We start from the raw sequence: 19,347 nt of genomic DNA, 5'->3' as shown, positions 1-19,347 counted from the left end.
AACCGAAAGGTCGCTGGTTCTAATCCCCGAGCCAACTAGGTGAAAAATCTGTCGATGTGCCCTTGAGCAAGGCTCTTAACCCTAATTGCTCCTGTAAGTCGCTCTGGATAAGAGCGTCTGCTAAATGACAAAAAATGTAAGGGCAAAATGTTGGAGTGACAGTGGAATCAACCACATTTTGACTTAATGGGTGGGACCATTTTTTACAAAAACGTATTGAAACTTCTGCCTTCTTGAAGGCCAACAGGTCACTGCACAATAGCGAGCAGTAGTTTTCCCACGGTCTAGCTAGCTAGCTTTTGTTGTCGGCTAGTTTGCAGCGGCTGCAGCAGGTGTTATCAAAGAGGGTGTTGTTGCTAATTTGTTAGCTTCTCCCTTTTCAAGAATAACTTTCAAATGATCATCATGTGGTGAGTGGAACTGTGGTTTTTATTGCAGTGCGCTTGCTGTTGTTAGCCATCTCTTTGAAAATAATTTTTTGTGTGAGAAACATTGTTGTATTTAAAGTGGAACTGACAGCATTTTAGCAACATGAAATCTTATTAAAATCTGTTCATATACACCCCCAGGAAGAATATGACACTTTTTAAAAACATTTTCTGACAAGCGACCACTTAGATATGGTCATTTTTCCCGTTTTCATAAATTCTTATAATGTTTGGGAATTATGTATATTAAGGCATTTGTGAAAACTCTATATCAATATAGAGTGGGAAAGCAGCCGTGCGTTTGGACAATTAATAGACACTGCAGTAAATAAAACCGAACTCTAGGACCAGAGTCTACACAGACCGGTGCGCTATAGCCAATCAGAGCTACAGTAGACCTCTATTCAAACAAGCCATTTGCCACATGAGCCTGCCATCATTCACTTTGACCTGGACTGTGTGTTTACAGGCAGTTGCAACAGCGCTACGTTAGATCATTAGAAGGCATTTGTCAAAAGCCACAAAATACACCTGAATGGATTTCTGCAAATATGTAAAACACCACGGGGTGTCCTCTTACATTTGTGACTCGTTTCAGGAAACTAGGCATATGTCGCAAGGCACGACGTCACAGGAGAAGCATTGGAACTGTTTTTTTTTCTATTCTTGTATCAAAATGTGTTTTTTTGGCAGAAATGCCTTCTGGAACATTTGAACATGAATGTGCCTTAATAACAAACTTGTATGCCATCTGTAAATATGAATAATATTGTTAAATTACGAGCCTAGTTGGTCTAGCCACAGGAAAAGACTGGGAACCTTCCCGCTAGCCATGATTGGCTGAGATAATGAATGGGCTGGACATGCCGAGAGATGAATTTCGCATTGGCCAGTGGGAAAAGGTTGTGATGGACTACTTTCAGGAGGACGCCGGTACCATGCTGACTCTTTCTGACTCTGATAATGAATCAGACGATGAGGAAATCCCTGATTTGGGTAAAAACATTTTAATTGAAGAAGACATTGTATAGTCTTCTGATGACAGTGATGGGGAAGAAACGGCGATCAACAGTGTTGTTGTCACTGAAGAAGTTGACCGAGTTTTGAAATCAGTGGAAAGTCTGGTAGAAGCGGAATATGATAAGGAGATTAATTAATACAATTCTGGCGTTTGATTGCAAATGCGGAGGTAGTCGAAAAGAGAACCCAGAAAGCTGTTGTATAAAACACCTGTCTCCGGATTACATCTTCAAACTAAGGGCAACCATGGCATCCGTGACAGAGAGGGGAGAAATATCTGATGATTCTTATGGCATTGCACACGGTCAGTGTGAACCAGAGTGACTCGACAGAACGGGCCAAGCAAGCTGTACAAACAAAAACGGAAACGACACAGGACGTCTTATTTAATGAAAGGGGCTGCAGTCTGCCGTGAAGCGTTTTTTAAAAATCAATTTGCATTGCTAGTTATAGCCTAATGTTAGCTAGCTAACTAGCTAACATTGAACCTATTTGGTTAACTTTAGCTAGCTATGACAATCTGTTTGTATTGCTAGTACTCTCTGGATTGGTATTATGGTTATGTTTGTTTAGCTAGCTAGCTACATGTCTAAACAAAAGACTTGACTTTGCCAGATGATTACATGACCCATCAAATTAGCCAGGTGTGTCTGACGGTGATTACGGCAATCTATTGTATAATAATGCTAAAATATTTGTGTCTGGAATTTGTCTTTCAGCATCAGTAGACCACGCCTGACTCTCCCCCACCAGTCAACAAGTCAACTACTTGATTGATGAAGGCATGTCATCCAGCAAAGGCAGCAGCGCAGTCATCAACTACATGCACCATTTCTTCACCAACTACAGAGTCTGGGAAACACGTGTGGACCTGAATTGTGATCAACTGCAGCAGTCAAAACAAGAACAAGTTGTGCTCTGGTATTGTGCCCTGTCAGACCAGCTCCACCACAGTCTGGACCTTCACTTCCTGATCACAGGCCACACCACAGTCTGGACCTTCACTTCCTGATCACAGGCCACACCAAGTTTTACCCCGACTGGTGCTTCGGCCTCATCAAGCGGTGCTTCAGAAAGACCAGAGTGAACACTTTGTCCGAGATTGCTGGTGTTGTGAAGGACAGCACCGTGACAGGGGTCAACATCCCACAGCTGGTTGGACTGGAGGATGGTACGGTGCTGGTGGAAAGCGATGGCTGGCAACAACACATGACTCCGTACTTCAGGCCGCTGCCACAGATCAAGCAGTACCAGCACTTCAGGTGAATATAATTTTCATTGCATTGTATGAGGTTATTCTTCTTATCTAAACTTGGGAGGTGAATTGATGTTATGCGAGGTTGTAATGTCTTCTCAAATTTATTTGGTTATTTCCTGTTTTACAGCTTTGATGCTCTGGAGCCTGGTGTTGTTGTCGCCAAGGAGCGTTTGGACTCAGTCGGGACCAGGTTTCAGCTGCTGCGCAACGCTGACATCCTTCCTCCCATAGATGGTCTGAGCGTTCTGACTCAGTCGGGACCAGGTTTCAGCTGCTGCCCAACGCTGACATCCTTCCTCCCATAGATGGTCTGAGCGTTCTGACTCAGTCGGGACCAGGTTTCAGCTGCTCTACAACGCTGACATCCTTCCTCCCATAGATGGTCTGCCTGTACAAGCACCACCTGGACTGGACACAGCTAGACAAACTTATCTTTTTGAGAAGATCAGGGAGTTTTGCAACGAAGAGGCTATGGACATCACATGCCCTGCACCAAAGTCAAGGGCAGGACAGAAACAGGCTCTCCGAATATAGATTCCCTTGTTCACGCGTGGTTCGGACGGACCAGTTCACCACTGGGGGCGAGTTCCCAGTCATCAGCACTATTTTACATTTTAGTCATTTAGCAGACGCTCTTATCCAGAGCGACTTACAGTTAGTGAGTGCATACATTTTCATACTATCTGCAGTGCCTCTATGGACATTCACATGAGTCTCTCCTAACACACACACGCCATACGTTGCTGCTACAATTTTATTTTTTATCCTGCTGCTCAGCCATTTTACCCCTGATTGTATGCATATAACTACCTCATCTATCACCAGTATCACTGATATTGTTCTTGTACATACTGTATATTATTTGGTTTTTTCTCTACTGGCATTGACACTTGTTATTTTTTTCTTTATATTGACACTATCTATTTTTGATATTGCTACTATGCAAGTAACCATTTCGCTGTACTGTTTACACCTTCTGTAGAGACCCATCCACTTAGCAAGATGTGGCTAGGGGTTATAGCATTTCTTTCACATGACCCATCAATTTAGACAAGTGTGTCTGGGTAAGCATCATCTGATATTTATAAAATATTTGTATCTGGATACTTTCTGTTTACCTGAAATGTTTCCTTATTGTAGGCTACTACTTTTACCACTTTTAGACTTAATCTTTACCACACTACATGACCTTTAGCACATGACCTCACACGTGAATCCTTAAAGAGATGGGTGGGGCTAAGGCTTAAGAGGGTGTGAATAATGCTGAATGGGTGTAGACAAAGAAAAGCTCTCCAGTAGCAAAAACATTCATCGGCCATTTTCTCAAAAAGTGGGGTTACAAGTTTATCAACTTTCAAAGCAGAATTACTTTCCAATTGTTCCTCAAATGCAGTGTATGATATACCATTTTGTAGCTCTGAGTCTCAACTTTTATCCAATGTAAAAAAAACACAATTTCAAATGTTGCTACATAAGACCGATTCAAGGCGGTCGGTCACATTTGGGAACTTCACATTCCTATTGTTCAAACAACCATGAAAAGGTAGGCTCTGTCTCCCTCATTTATGCACATCAACAACAACAACAACAACAACAACAACAACTAATGCTAGCCAGAGCAAGATGAGCTAAAATCTAACGAAGGAACATTAGATAAACCCTCTCAAACTTTTTCAGCTAGTTGGCCGTCAAAATTGCACTGATAAATGATGGGGAAATGTAGCCTCCTCGTCCTTCAGCAGCTTGCCTGCCAATGCATGCTTGTCCCAACCAAGCACCCAAGCTAACTGGCTAGAGTTGGCTAGCTTGCTAGCTACTTCCAGACACAAATGAGAGAACACCTCACTCTGACCATTTTACTCGGCGTAGCAGAGCTGGTTAGGCTGTTTACATGTTATCTAGAGCGTTGGTGACTAAATAGTACTTTACTGACACCGGTCATATTCAGCGGGTGTTGCGCGTTCGTAAATACATCAGTTATTCTGCGCTCTGGCACACTCAGATGAGAGTGCTCTGAAATCGGAGTAGATAGCCAGAGTGAATTTGCGAACGCAAGAGATATGCTAACTGGATAACAGTCGTTCAAGTTCTTGCTAGCTAACCAAATGACACCTGCATCTCTAGCTGTGTATAGCCACCGATAAACGATATGAGGGGAAAAAGTCAGTCACTCACCCACTCCTCCAATGGCATTACATCCTCCTAGCAGCTAGCTATCTAGCTAACGTCAGGCTCTGTGTTTTTAGCTTGCTACATAAATAGATACGCTAACCTATTAGCCACGTTATGACTGACTTGTGATCATTGCCCTTGCTAGTTTGATTGTATTGACATTCCCAGCCTTAGTTACATTCATCCGTTTTTGTCCAGAATATTGAGTCATGGAAACTGAAACAGTGCATCCCGAATGCAGGCAGCAAACAATGTACCAGGCCAGCTGTGATTTACAACCTGATAGCAATCTGTTTGGGACTACCAAGAAATGTATTGGTGAATTATATGAATCATGCATTGAACTGCATCCATCTATTCTGCCAACAATGCCTTAGTGTACGTCATGGAATGTTGAGTCAAATAGAACCAATTTTTAAAACATCTTATAAAGTTGGTTTTGTAGCATAAACTGGAGATTTGTTATTTTTGACTGATATTATGATTGTCTGTTTGTTTCATATCTGCAAAGTAGTTAAAACGCTGTCAGTTCCACTTTAAACTTTAGGTCTCAGGTTACTTTGTGCTATACGTGAAATGTTTTTTGCAATGGGAAGTAATAGTTGTACATTTCGATTGGTAAATGCTTAATGGTCGTGTTTTTGTATTCTTCTGATTGGGACCTACTGGCTTATTATGTACGAGTTGATGGACTGCTTATCCTTTAACATCATGCTGTGTGACTGCTTAACCTTTAACATCATGTTGTGTGTGACTGCTTATCCTTTAACATCATGCTGTGTGACTGCTTATCCTTTAACATCATGCTGTGTGACTGCTTATCCTTTAACATCCTGCTGTGTGACTGCTTATCCTTTAACATCATGCTGTGTGACTGCTTATCCTTTAACATCATGCTGTGTGACTGCTTATCCTTTAACATCCTGCTGTGTGACTGCTTATCCTTTAACATCATGCTGTGTGACTGCTTATCCTTTAACATCCTGCTGTGTGACTGCTTATCCTTTAACATCATGCTGTGTGACTGCTTATCCTTTAACATCATGCTGTGTGACTGCTTATCCTTTAACATCATGCTGTGTGACTGCTTATCCTTTAACATCATGCTGTGTGACTGCTTATCCTTTAACATCATGCTGTGTGACTGCTTAACCTTTAACATCATGCTGTGTGACTGCTTATCCTTTAACATCATGCTGTGTGACTGCTTATCCTTTAACATCATGCTGTGTGACTGCTTATCCTTTAACATCATGCTGTGTGACTGCTTATCCTTTAACATCATGCTGTGTGGACTGCTTATCCTTTAACATCATGCTGTGTGTGACTGCTTATCCTTTAACATCATGCTGTGTGACTGCTTATCCTTTAACATCATGCTGTGTGACTGCTTATCCTTTAACATCATGCTGTGTGTGACTGCTTATCCTTTAACATCATGCTGTGTGACTGCTTAACCTTTAACATCATGCTGTGTGACAGCTTATCCTTTAACATCATGCTGTGTGTGACTGCTTATCCTTTAACATCATGCTGTGTGACTGCTTAACCTTTAACATCATGCTGTGTGACTGCTTATCCTTTAACATCATGCTGTGTGACTGCTTATCCTTTAACATCATGCTGTGTGACTGCTTATCCTTTAACATCATGCTGTGTGTGACTGCTTATCCTTTAACATCATGCTGTGTGTGACTGCTTAACCTTTAACATGCTGTGTGACTGCTTATCCTTTAACATGCTGTGTGACTGCTTATCCTTTAACATCATGCTGTGTGACTGCTTATCCTTTAACATCATGCTGTGTGACTGCTTATCCTTTAACATCATGCTGTGTGACTGTTTATCCTTTAACATCATGCTGTGTGACTGCTTATCCTTTAACATCATGCTGTGTGTGACTGCTTAACCTTTAACATCATGCTGTGTGTGACTGCTGTCTTTCCATCGGCCCTATCCAGTGGTGTAGTGGTGCCTGGAGAAGTGGGTTAACTCAAATGTTGCCTAAAAGTTCCCAAACGGCCCACCCAGTGACGGAAAGGCACCCTGTGTGAAAAATCCTATGTTTTTAAAAATTAGTTTTCCTATAGATGTATCAGATTTTCACTCTCGAAATCACACTTTATTTAAAATAGAAAAATATACAAAAATGTGATGGTCCACAACAATGCTTAAACTACATCAATCTGATTGGGTGTCAGGGCCCGGCTCCCCAGTGGGTGGGCTTGTCAGGGCCCGGCTCCCCAGTGGGTGGGCCTGTCAGGGCCCGGCTCCCCAGTGGGTGGGCCTGTCAGGGCCCGGCTCCCCAGTGGGTGGGCCTGTCAGGGCCCGGCTCCCCAGTGGGTGGGCCTGTCAGGGCCCGGCTCCCCAGTGGGTGGGCCTGTCAGGGCCTAGCTCCCCAGTGGGTGGGCCTGTCAGGGCCTGGCTCCCCAGTGGGTGGGGCCTGTCAGGGCCTGGCTCCCAGTGGGTGGGCCTGTCAGGGCCTGGCTCCCCAGTGGGTGGGCCTGTCAGGGCCCGCTCCCCAGTGGGTGGGCCTGTCAGGGCCCGGCTCCCCAGTGGGTGGGCCTGTCAGGGCCCATTGCCTGTCAGGGCCGCTCCCCAGTGGGTGGGCCTGTCAGGGCCTGGCTCCCCAGTGGGTGGGTCTGTCAGGGCCCGGCTCCCCAGTGGGTGGGCCTGTCAGGGCCTGGCTCCCCAGTGGGTGGGCCTCTGTCCACCCAGGCCCATCCATGTCTACGCCCCTGATGCAAACAGCTCATGATGACAATTGCGCATCACAAATAGCCTACTAACCAACACTTTGGACTAAACTTTTTCAATACCTGGTTTGCATACCCATTATTGCCTTAGTTAGCATTTCCTGGTAGATATCATAAGTTGAAACGTCTTTCCTACCCTACCGGCTACCGATGTCATTCTTCTGTGAACTGCGCCAAAACCAGTTGAGAACTGCACACTCTTGCTGCCTGCAGATGATATTCCGCTGAAACTAGGCTATGTGTGTGAATATATTTCACGTGCTTTGCGATTGTGTAAGCTACTTTGTGCATGATTTCTCGATTGTATAATTGATGAATCGTAAACCTCCACTACACTACTTAGATACGCATTAGTAGGGATTAAGAAGTGGGTATACGGTTTATACCTGAGTATACCCTCCGCTACACCACTGGCCCTTTGTGTTTTACAAAAAGTGCACTCTCCTACATGAGTGCGCTGGTATTACGGTTACGGTTGCTGTCCTTTCAGAATCACGAACCTGTCACACACTGAAGGCCTATAGGTTCGCCACTGGGCAAACATATATCTATAATAGATATAAAGGCTGTTAAGATACTGTATTCATGTTTCAAGAAAGGAGTGTATATATTTGGCCTGGCGAGAGCAGATTTATACGCTGACTGAATGGGAGCTGATAATTATGAGTTTTTTTTACTCCTCTGGTCTCGGGAAGGAATTACGACAGTCCTCACTGTCCGAGACCGAGTCAAGACCGAGTACAAATGTATCCGACACAGAGACACTCAATATGTGGTCCGGAGACCGGACTCGAGACGTACTACAACACTGGTATTTACTGTATACTTTAGTATATTAGAGTATGTAGGCCTACCCTACCTCTTTCTCCAGCATCAGCCCCTCAGCTCTCAGGTTCCTCTCGAAGGTGACTCTCTTCTCCACCAGAGGACTGGACTTCTTATAGACCAGGATGTAATCGATACGCTTCTTCCCATCTCTGAACAGCAGGCCAGAGGGCTGCCCGGGGTTGGTCCCCTACGGAAATATGTGTTTATCAGTAATACTGATAAGGGTTCCTACAAAAGGCATTCATAACACATTCATAAAGCTGCGTAACTGTGAGACATTGGAAAAGATTGGTGCAATGTCATTCTGGTTATTGTGTGTGTGTGTGTGTCTCTGTGTGTGTGTGTGTGTCTGTGTGTGTGTGTGTGTCTCTGTGTGTGTGTGTGTGTGTGTGTGTGTGTGTGTGTGTGTGTGTGTGTGTGTCTCTCTGTGTGTGTGTGTATCTGTGTGTGGGTTTGTGTGTGTGTCTGTGTGTGTGTGGGGGTGTGTGTGTCTCTGTGTGTGCACGTGCATGAGGTACCTGAAGCGAATCTGCGCATGACTCTAATTTGGCTCGGGTGGCAGGTTTCTGAATGAGAAACGACTCGTCTGTCCTTCCTGCCTCGTACGCACTAGCTTCTGCCTCCTCCACGTAGTGGTCCTTGACACCTTCTGACAGACCTAGACAGACACAGAACGGATGAGCAGTGGGTCAGGACCTGTACAGTGCCTTGCAAAATTATTCATCCCCCTTGGTGTTTTTCCTATTTTGTTGCATTACAACCTGAAATTTAAATTGATTTTTATTAGGATTTAATGTAATGGACATACACAAAATAGTTCAAATTGGTGAACTGAAATGTAAAAAATAACTTGTTAAAAATAAATCTAAATAATAAATAACGGAAAAGTGGTGCGTGCATATGTATTCACCCCCTTCGCTACGAAGCCCCTAAATAAGATCTGGTGCAACCAATTACCTTCAGAAGTCACATAATTAGTTAAATAAAGTCCACCTGTGTGCAACCTAAGTGTCACATGATCTGTCACATGATCTCAGTATATATACACCTGTTCTGAAAGGCCCCAGAGTCTGCAACACCACTAAGCAAGGGGCACCACCAAGCAAGCGACACCATGAAGACCAAGGAGCTCTCCAAACAGGTCAGAGACAAAGTTGTGGAGAAGTACAGATCAGGGTTGGGTTATAAAAAAATATCAGAAACTTTGAACATCCCACGGAGCACCATTAAATCAATTATTAAAAATGGAAAGAATATGGTACCACAACAAACCTGCCAAGAGAGGGCCGCTCACCAAAACTCACAGACCAGGCGAGGAGGGCATTAATCAGAGAGGCAACAAAGAGACCAAAGATAACCCTGAAGGAGCTGCAAAGCTCCACAGCGGAGATTGGAGTATCTGTCCATAGGACCACTTTAAGCCGTACACTCCACAGAGCTGGGCTTTACAGAAGAGTGGCCAGAAAAAAGCCATTGCTTAAAGAATAAAATAAGCAAACATGTTTGGTGTTCGCCAAAAGCCATGTGGGCGACTCCCCAAACATATGGAAGAAGGTACTCTGGTCAGATTAGACTAAAATTGAGCTTTTTGGCCATCAAGGAAAATGCTATGTCTGGCGCAAACCCAACACCTCTCATCACCCCGAGAACACCATGTTTTTCATGGAAAACTAGTCAGAATTGAAGGAATGATGGATGGCACTAAATACAGGGAAATTCTTGAGGGAAACCTGTTTCAGTCTTCCAGAGATTCGAGACTGGGACAGAGGTTCACCTTCCTGCAGGACAATGACTCTAAGCATACTGCTAAAGCAACACTTGAGTGGTTTAAGGGGAAACATTTAAATGTCTTGGAATGGCCTAGTCAAAGCCCAGACCTCAATCCAATTGAAAATCTGTGGTATGACTTAAAGATTGCTGTACACCAGCGGAACCCATCCAATTTAATGGAGCTGGAGCAGTTTTGCCTTGAAGAATGGGCTAAAATCCCAGTGGCTAGATGTGTCAAGCTTATAGAGACATACCCCAAGAGACTTGCAGCTGTAATTGCTGCAAAAGGTCACTCTACAAAGTATTGACTTTGGGGGGGGTGAATAGTTATGCACGCTAAAGTTTTCAGTTTTTGTCTTATTTCTTGTTTGTTTCACAATAAAACATATTTTGCATCTTCAAAGTGGTTGGCATGTTGTGTAAATCAAATGATACAAACTCCCCCAAAATCCACTTTAATTCCAGGTTGTAAGGCAAAAAAAATTGGAAAATGCCAAGGTGGGTGAATACTTTCGCAAGCCACTGTAGTTATTTGTGTTCTTCTGGTTTGAATCAATGTAATGCTAAGGTATTACTTGAACAATGCTGTTCCTTCTATACATAGCGGTCCTTCACAGCTTCTGCCAAAGACAGACAGACATGGTCAATCCGCATTGTGGTGAAGTGGGCACGACAGGAAGTAGAGCCAGTTAGCAGACATTTAAATTTACATTTACATCATTTAGCAGACGCTCTTATCCAGAGAGACTTACAAATTGGTGCATTCAACTTATGATAGCCAGTGGGACAACCACCTTTTTTTTTTTTTGGGGGGTGGGGGAAGAAGGATTACTTTATAATATTCCAGGTATTCCTCAAAGAGGTAGGGTTTCAAGTGTCTCCGGAAGGTGGTCAGTGACTCCGCTGTCCTGGCGTCGTGAGGGAGCTTGTTCCACCATTGGGGTGCCAGAGCAGCAAATAGCTTTGACTGGGCTGAGCGGGAACTGTGCTTCCGTAGAGGAAGGGGAGCCAGCAGGCCAGAGGTGGATGAACGTAGTGCCCTCGTTTGGGTGTAGGGTCTGATCAGAGCCTGAAGGTAAGGAGGAGACGTTCCCCTCACAGCTCCGTAGGCAAGCACCACGGTCTTGTAGTAGATGCGAGCCTCAACTGGAAACAGACCCTTTTATCCCCAAAAACACAACACTACACTACACTCTGTGTTAGCATAGCCTACACTATGTGATTGCTGCAGGAATTGCAGCCACAACCTTGTTAGTGCTACATTCTTACCAACTGGCAATGTAGTTACCTGTATTTGTTGTTTGGCATCAATGTCTTGTATGGAGGTTGGAGAAAGGTCAGCATTCATTCTGTGAACCGTTTCTACTCTAGGGCAGCGTCTGAAATGGCACCCTATTCCCTCCGTAGTGCACTACTTTTGACCAGGGTCCATAGGACTCTATATATAAGGAATAGGGTGCTATTTGGGAAGAAGCCTAGCCCCTATGGAAGCACCAGGAAGAAAGGGTGAGTGGGAGTTCAAAGCTAAATCACGTCAGTCCTTCTGCCTCGCAGAGTCTGAAAGCCTGGAAGGTTTATTGGTTTTCTTTAATCCAAAGAGGGATTTTCAGACAGACAGAGCTCAGCTCTTTTATCCCCTCGGTCTTTACTGATGAACCCAAACATGACTCGAGAGAGACGCAACGTTAGTTCCATGAAATCGCGTGCAACATTATTATATTTTTAACTAGCCTTCTCCCAGTTCTGGCACCAGGGTGTATTTGCACTGCTGGGAGACATGCTCAGAATAGACAGAGGCTGTGTCACAAATGGCAATAGTGCACTACTTTTGAGTGCACTACTTTTGACCAGAGCCATAGGTGCAAAGTAGTGCACTACGTGGGGAAATACTGTGTCATTTTGGGATGCAATCCGGAGACTTCTGAGTCGCGCTAACTGCTCATTCGAATGTGAAATAGTCTTTGAGTGAATTCTCCTACTGCTACAGGATTTCATTATTAAAAAAGGGGCGGATGATTTTTCTTATCCCATTCAGCAGTGACATTTAACCACTCCACAGAGTCTTTTATGTGGTGTGTTGCTCACCAAACCGCTGCATGGTTTTCCCCTCAGTGGTAAAGCCACCGCTTTACGTCTCCCAACCTCCTGAAGCTGTCTCGCAATCATTTCAAATTAATATTACGTGTATATACCCTGGATGACTGACAGGGGGCGCTGTATTGAAGCCACTGTGCAGCCATCTTGGCGTGATTCATCACTCCAGAGAACGTGTTTCCACTGCTCTAGAGTCCAATGGCGGCTTTACACCACTCCAGCTTTACACCACTCCAGCCGACGCTTGGCATTGCGCATGGTGATCTTAAGCTTGTGTGCGGCTGGTCGGCCATGGAAACCCATTTCATGAAGCTCCCGACAAACAATTTTTGTGCTGACGTTGCTTCCAGAGGCAGTTTGGAACTCGGTAGTGAATGTTGCAACCGAGGACAGACGATTTTTAAGCGCTACGCACTTCAGCACCCGGCGGTCCCGTTCTGTGAGCTTGTGTAGCCTACCACTTCTCAGCTGAGCCGTTGTTGCTCCTAGACCTTTCCACTTCACAATAACAGCAATTACAGTTGACCGGGGCAGCTCTAGCAGGGCAGAAATTTGATGAACTGACTTGTTGGAAAGGTGGCATCCTATGACGGTGCCACGTTGAAAGTCACTGATCTCTTCAGTAAGGCCATTCTACTGCCAATGTTTACCTATGGAGATTGCATGGCTGTGTGCTCGATTTTATACCCCTGTTAGCAACGGGTGTGGCTGAAATATACTTTTGTCCATGTAGTGTATGTCATTGCCCTTTTAAAACGCCATTGCCCTTTTAAGAGCTCTGTTGTGCCTAAACCATGCATTGAAAAATTAAAATATGATGCCACACGCACAGTTTTGGGAGTAGAAAAATAACGTGGTAGCAATGTTAAGCTGGGATCCCCATCCAAAACTGCCTTCAAAAGTGATTTTCCTGCGATTGCATTCAGAATTGTCATAAACAAATCTCCCATGATGGTGCATTAAGTACCTATTCAGTGCATTAAGTACCATTCTATTCAGTGCATTAAGTACCATTCTATTCAGTGCATTAAGTACCATTCTATTCAGTGGATTAAGTACCATTCTATTCAGTGCATTAAGTATCTATTCAGTGCATTAAGTACCATTCTATTCAGTGCATTAAGTACCATTCTATTCAGTGCATTAAGTACCATTCTATTCAGTGCATTAAGTACCATTCTATTCAGTGCATTAAGTACCATTCTATTCAGTGCATTAAGTACCATTCTATTCAGTGGATTAAGTACCATTCTATTCAGTGGATTAAGTACCATTCTATTCAGTGCATTAAGTACCATTCTATTCAGTGGATTAAGTACCATTCTATTCAGTGCATTAAGTACCATTCTATTCAGTGCATTAAGTACCATTCTATTCAGTGCATTAAGTACCATTCTATTCAGTGCATTAAGTACCATTCTATTCAGTGCATTAAGTACCATTCTATTCAGTGCATTAAGTACAATTCTATTCAGTGCATTAAGTACCATTCTATTCAGTGCATTAAGTACCATTCTATTCAGTGCATTAAGTACCATTCTATTCAGTGGATTAAGTACCATTCTATTCAGTGCATTAAGTACCATTCTATTCAGTGGATTAAGTACCATTCTATTCAGTGCATTAAGTACCATTCTATTCAGTGGATTAAGTACCATTCTATTCAGTGCATTAAGTACCATTCTATTCAGTGCATTAAGTACCATTCTATTCAGTGGATTAAGTACCATTCTATTCAGTGGATTAAGTACTTATGATATGATAAACAGTAGAACTTATAGTGCAGAGAGAGGAACCTCAATCTATGTCATGATGCTGTGTCTGACAGTGTTAATGGTCTCCCCCTACCTCAACCCACCACGACGTCGTTAGACGATAATGGTCTCCCCCTGCATTAAACCACCACGACCTCGTTAGATGATAATGGTCTCCCCCTGCATTAAACCACCACGACCTCGTTAGATGATAATGGTCTCCCCCTGCATCAAACCACCACGACCTCGTTAGACGATAATGGTCTCCCCCTGCATCAAAACACCACGACCTCGTTAGACCATAATGGTCTCCCCCTGCATTAAACCACCACGACCTCGTTAGATGATAATGGTCTCCCCCTGCATCAACCCACCACGACCTCGTTAGATGATAATGGTCTCCCCCTACCTCAACCCACCACGACGTCGTTAGACGATAATGGTCTCCCCCTGCATTAAACCACCACGACCTTGTTAAATGATAATGGTCCCCCCCTGCATTAAACCTTCACGACCTCGTTAAATGATAATGGTCTCCACTGCAACAAACCACCACGACCTCGTTAAATGATAATGGTCTCCCCTGCAACAAACCACCACGACCTCGTTAAATGATAATGGTCTCCCCCTGCATTAAACCACCACGACCTCGTTAGACCATAATGGTCTCCCCCTGCATCAAACCACCACGACCTCGTTAAATGATAATGGTTTCCCCTGCATCAAACCACCACAACCTCGTTAAATGATAATGGTCTCCCCTGCATCAACCCACCACGACCTCGTTAGATGATAATGGTCTCCCCTGCATCAACCCACCACGACCTCGTTAGACGATAATGGTCTCCCCCTGCATTAAACCACCACGACCTTGTTAAATGATAATGGTCCCCCCTGCATTAAACCTTCACGACTCGTTAAACGATAATGGTCTCCACTGCAACAAACCACCACGACCTCGTTAAATGATAATGGTCTCCCCTGCAACAAACCACCACGACCTCGTTAAATGATAATGGTCTCCCCCTGCATTAAACCACCACGACCTCGTTAGACCATAATGGTCTCCCCCTGCATCAAACCACCACGACCTCGTTAAATGATAATGGTTTCCCCTGCATCAAACCACCACGACCTCGTTAAATGATAATGGTCTCCCCTGCATCAACCCACCACGACCTCGTTAGATGATAATGGTCTCCCCTGCATCAACCCACCACGACCTCGTTAAATGATAATGGTCTCCCCTGCATCAAACCACCACGACCTCGTTAGATGATAATGGTCTCCCCTGCATCAAACCACCACGACCTCATTAGATGATAATAGTCTCCCCTGCATTAAACCACCACGACCTCGTTAAATGATAATGGTCTCCCCTGCATCAAACCACCACGACCTCGTTAAATGATAATGGTTTCCCCTGCATCAAACCACCACGACCTCGTTAAATGATAATGGTCTCCCCTGCATCAACCCACCACGACCTCGTTAGATGATAATGGTCTCCCTGCATCAACCCACCACGAGCCTCGTTAAATGATAATGGTCTCCCCTGCATCAAACCACCACGACCTCGTTAGATGATAATGGTCTCCCCTGCATCAAACCACCACGACCTCATTAGATGATAATAGTCTCCCCTGCATTAAACCACCACGACCTCGTTAAATGATAATGGTCTCCCCTGCATCAAACCACCACGACCTCGTTAAATGATAATGGTCTCCCCTGCATTAATCCACCATGACCTCGTTAAATGATAATGGTCTCCCCCTGCATTAAACCACCACAACCTCGTTAAATGATAATGGTCTCCCCCTGCATCAAACCACCACGACCTTGTTAGATGATAATGGTCTCCCCCTGCATTAAACCACCACGACCTCGTTAGACCATAATGGTCTCCCCCTGCATCAAACCACCACGACCTCGTTAAATGATAATGGTCTCCCCTGCATCAACCCACCACGACCTCGTTAAATGATAATGGTCTCCCCTGCATCAAACTACCACGACCTCGTTAGATGATAATGGTCTCCCCCTGCATCAAACCACCACGACCTCGTTAGATGATAATGGTATCCCCTGCATCAAACCACCACGACCTCGTTAGATGATAATGGTCTCCCCTGCAACAAACCACCACGACCTCATTAGATGATAATGGTCTCCCCTGCATTAAACCACCACAACCTCGTTAAATGATAATAGTCTCCCCCTGCATTAAACCACCACGACCTCGTTAAATGATAATGGTCTCCCCCTGCATCAAACCACCACAACCTCATTAGATGATAATGGTCTCCCCCTGCATTAAACCAGCATGACCTCGTTAGACCATAATGGTCTCCCCCTGCATCAACCCACCACGACCTCATTAGATGATAATGGTCTCCCCTGCATTAAACCACCACAACCTCGTTAAATGATAATAGTCTCCCCCTGCATTAAACCACCACGACCTCGTTAAATGATAATGGTCTCCCCCTGCATCAAACCACCACGACCTCGTTAGATGATAATGGTCTCCCCCTGCATTAAACCAGCATGACCTCGTTAGACCATAATGGTCTCCCCCTGCATCAACCCACCACGACCTCGTTAGATGATAATGGTCTCCCCTGCATCAAACCACCACGACCTCGTTAGATGATAATGGTCTCCCCTGCATCAAACCACCACGACCTCGTTAGATGATAATAGTCTCCCCCTGCATCAAACCACCACGACCTCGTTAGATGATAATGGTCTCCCCCTGCATTAAACCAGCATGACCTCGTTAGACCATAATGGTCTCCCCCTGCATCAACCCACCACGACCTCGTTAGATGATAATGGTCTCCCCTGCATCAAACCACCACGACCTCGTTAGATGATAATGGTCTCCCCTGCATCAAACCACCACGACCTCGTTAGATGATAATGGTCTCCCCTGCATTAAACCACCACGACCTCGTTAAATGATAACAGTCTCCCCCTGCATTAAACCACCACGACCTCGTTAAATGATAATGGTCTCCCCCTGCATCAAACCACCACGATCTCGTTAGATGATAATGGTCTCCCCCTGCATTAAACCAGCATGACCTCGTTAGACCATAATGGTCTCCCCCTGCATCAACCCACCACGACCTCGTTAAATGATAATGGTCTCCCCTGCATCAAACCACCACGACCTCGTTAGATGATAATGGTCTCCCCCTGCATCAAACCACCACGACCTCGTTAGATGATAATGTTCTCCCCTGCATCAAACCACCACGACCTCGTTAGATGATAATGGTCTCCCCTGCATCAAACCACCACGACCTCATTAGATGATAATGGTCTCCCCTGCATTAAACCCCCACAACCTCGTTAAATGATAATAGTCTCCCCCTGCATTAAACAACCACGACCTCGTTAAATGATAATGGTCTCCCCCTGCATCAACCCACCACGACCTCGTTAGACCATAATGGTCTCCCCCTGCATCAACCCACCACGACCTCGTTAGACCATAATGGTCTCCCCTGCATCAACCCACCACGACCTCGTTAGACCATAATGGTCTCCCCCTGCATTAAACCACCACGACCTCGTTAGACCATAATGGTCTCCCCTGCATCAACCCACCACGACCTCGTTAGACCATAATGGTCTCCCCTGCATCAAACCACCACGACCTCGTTAAATGATAATGGTCTCCCCCTGCATCAACCCACCACGACCTCGTTAAATGATAATGGTCTCCCCCTCCATCAAACCACCACGACCTCGTTAGACCATAATGGTCTCCCCTGCATCAAACCACCACGACCTCGTTAAATGATAATGGTCTCCCCCTACCTCAACCCACCACGACCTCGTTAGACCATAATGGTCTCCCCTGCATCAAACCACCACGACCTCGTTAGATGGGTTTACTTCCTGCAGGAATCACATACACACTAAGACGACACTGCACTGCAAGCCGCTGTGGATAAAAGCGTATGCTGCTTTTACTTTGGGTGTTTGTACATGTATAGATCTCCGTCAGGCTGTGGGAGGACAGAGACAGACGGACGGACAAACAGACCGATCGACCAACTGACCGACCGACTGACCTGTCTTGGAGGAGATGAGGGTGCAGGAAGTGCTGTGACTGTGGGTCAGAGGCTGGGTGTGTTGTGCCTGGAGCTGGCAGCGGTCCAGGGCCTGGTGCTGTAGCCAGGGGTCGACCAGCTGGGCCTGGTCCTGGGCCTGGTGCTGTGGCCAGGGGTCGACCAGCTGGGCCTGGTCCTGAACCTGGAGCTGAGGCTCTGACTGCAGATGGTCCTGAGGGTAGAGCTGGAAGAAAACATGCATTTATTTGAGAATCGCGATTTAAAACGTTTATTTTTGTTTATGTCTCTTAATCTTAGAAACCCATAAGTAAAATCTGTGTTAAAATATACCAGAAAATACTAGAAGAATACTAGAACGAGGAGCAGAAGCAGAGCGGTAGCTCCACCCCTCTCTTTGCATGTTATGGGCAAGTCTATGGGCCAAATGTCCCCTCCCTTTTCAAAATGAGAAAGATGCAAACACTTGCGAACACCTGCAAAATCAAACTTTGGAATTGAAATTGGAATTTGGTTTACTTTCTGAATTGACTGGAATTTAAAAATAATTGACCCCAACCCCTGATCGTGACCTAATTAAAATAAAATCCCTGCCTGTGGGTGTGTCTGGGGCTTGTCGTCGGGGGTGAGGGGCATGGACAGGAAGGTGTTGATGTTCTGTGGGTGGGTTTGGCTCTGGGCCAGGCAGGGCAGGCTGCGACGGGACGGCTTCAGGGTCTTCTCCTTCAGGATCTCACTGATGCTTGTGTGCATGCCTGGAGGAAGAGAGGGGAGCAAGGGGGAAGGGGAGGAAGAGAGAGGAGAGAGGGAGGAAGAGAGAGAAGAGGGAGGAAAGGGAGGAAGAGAGAGAGTGAGAGAGAGAGGGGGAGAGAGAGGAGGAGAGAGGAGAGAGGGGGGAGAGAGAGGAGTGAGAGAGGAGAGGGGGAGAGAGGAGTGAGAGAGGAGAGAGAGGGGAGAGAGAGGAGGAGAGAGGGGGAGAGAGAGGAGAGAGGGGAGGGAGAGGAGGCGAGGAGAGAGGGGGGAGAGAGAGTGAGAGAGGAGAGAGGGGGTGAGAGGAGGAGAGGAGAGGGGAGTGAGAGAGAGAGAGGGGGAGGGAGTGAGCGAGGAGAGGGGGAGTGAGCGAGGAGAGGGGGAGGGGAGTGAGCGAGGAGAGGGGGAGAGAGGAGTGAGAGAGAAGAGGGG

At 45.5% G+C, this 19,347-nt stretch overlaps 1 protein-coding gene across 1 annotated transcript in view; it reads right to left on the bottom strand.

The window, feature by feature from the left end:
• The window catches only part of LOC121540742 (anoctamin-3), a 90,367-nt gene extending 71,449 nt beyond the window's left edge, over positions 1-18,918 (bottom strand). Inside the window, exons 1-4 of the mRNA XM_045217615.1 lie at positions 18,760-18,918; positions 18,169-18,391; positions 8,981-9,120; positions 8,494-8,649 (exon numbers count right to left, since the gene is read on the bottom strand). Of these exons, the coding sequence (XP_045073550.1) occupies positions 8,494-8,649; positions 8,981-9,120; positions 18,169-18,391; positions 18,760-18,918 (678 nt within the window). The remainder of the gene's footprint in view (positions 1-8,493; positions 8,650-8,980; positions 9,121-18,168; positions 18,392-18,759) is intronic.
• Positions 18,919-19,347: the final 429 nt, after the last annotated feature.

The sequence above is a fragment of the Coregonus clupeaformis genome, unplaced genomic scaffold, assembly GCF_020615455.1.
Source record: "Coregonus clupeaformis isolate EN_2021a unplaced genomic scaffold, ASM2061545v1 scaf1147, whole genome shotgun sequence".
Classification (NCBI taxonomy): Eukaryota; Metazoa; Chordata; class Actinopteri; order Salmoniformes; family Salmonidae; genus Coregonus; species Coregonus clupeaformis.
This window is presented reverse-complemented; position numbering and strand designations above follow the sequence as displayed.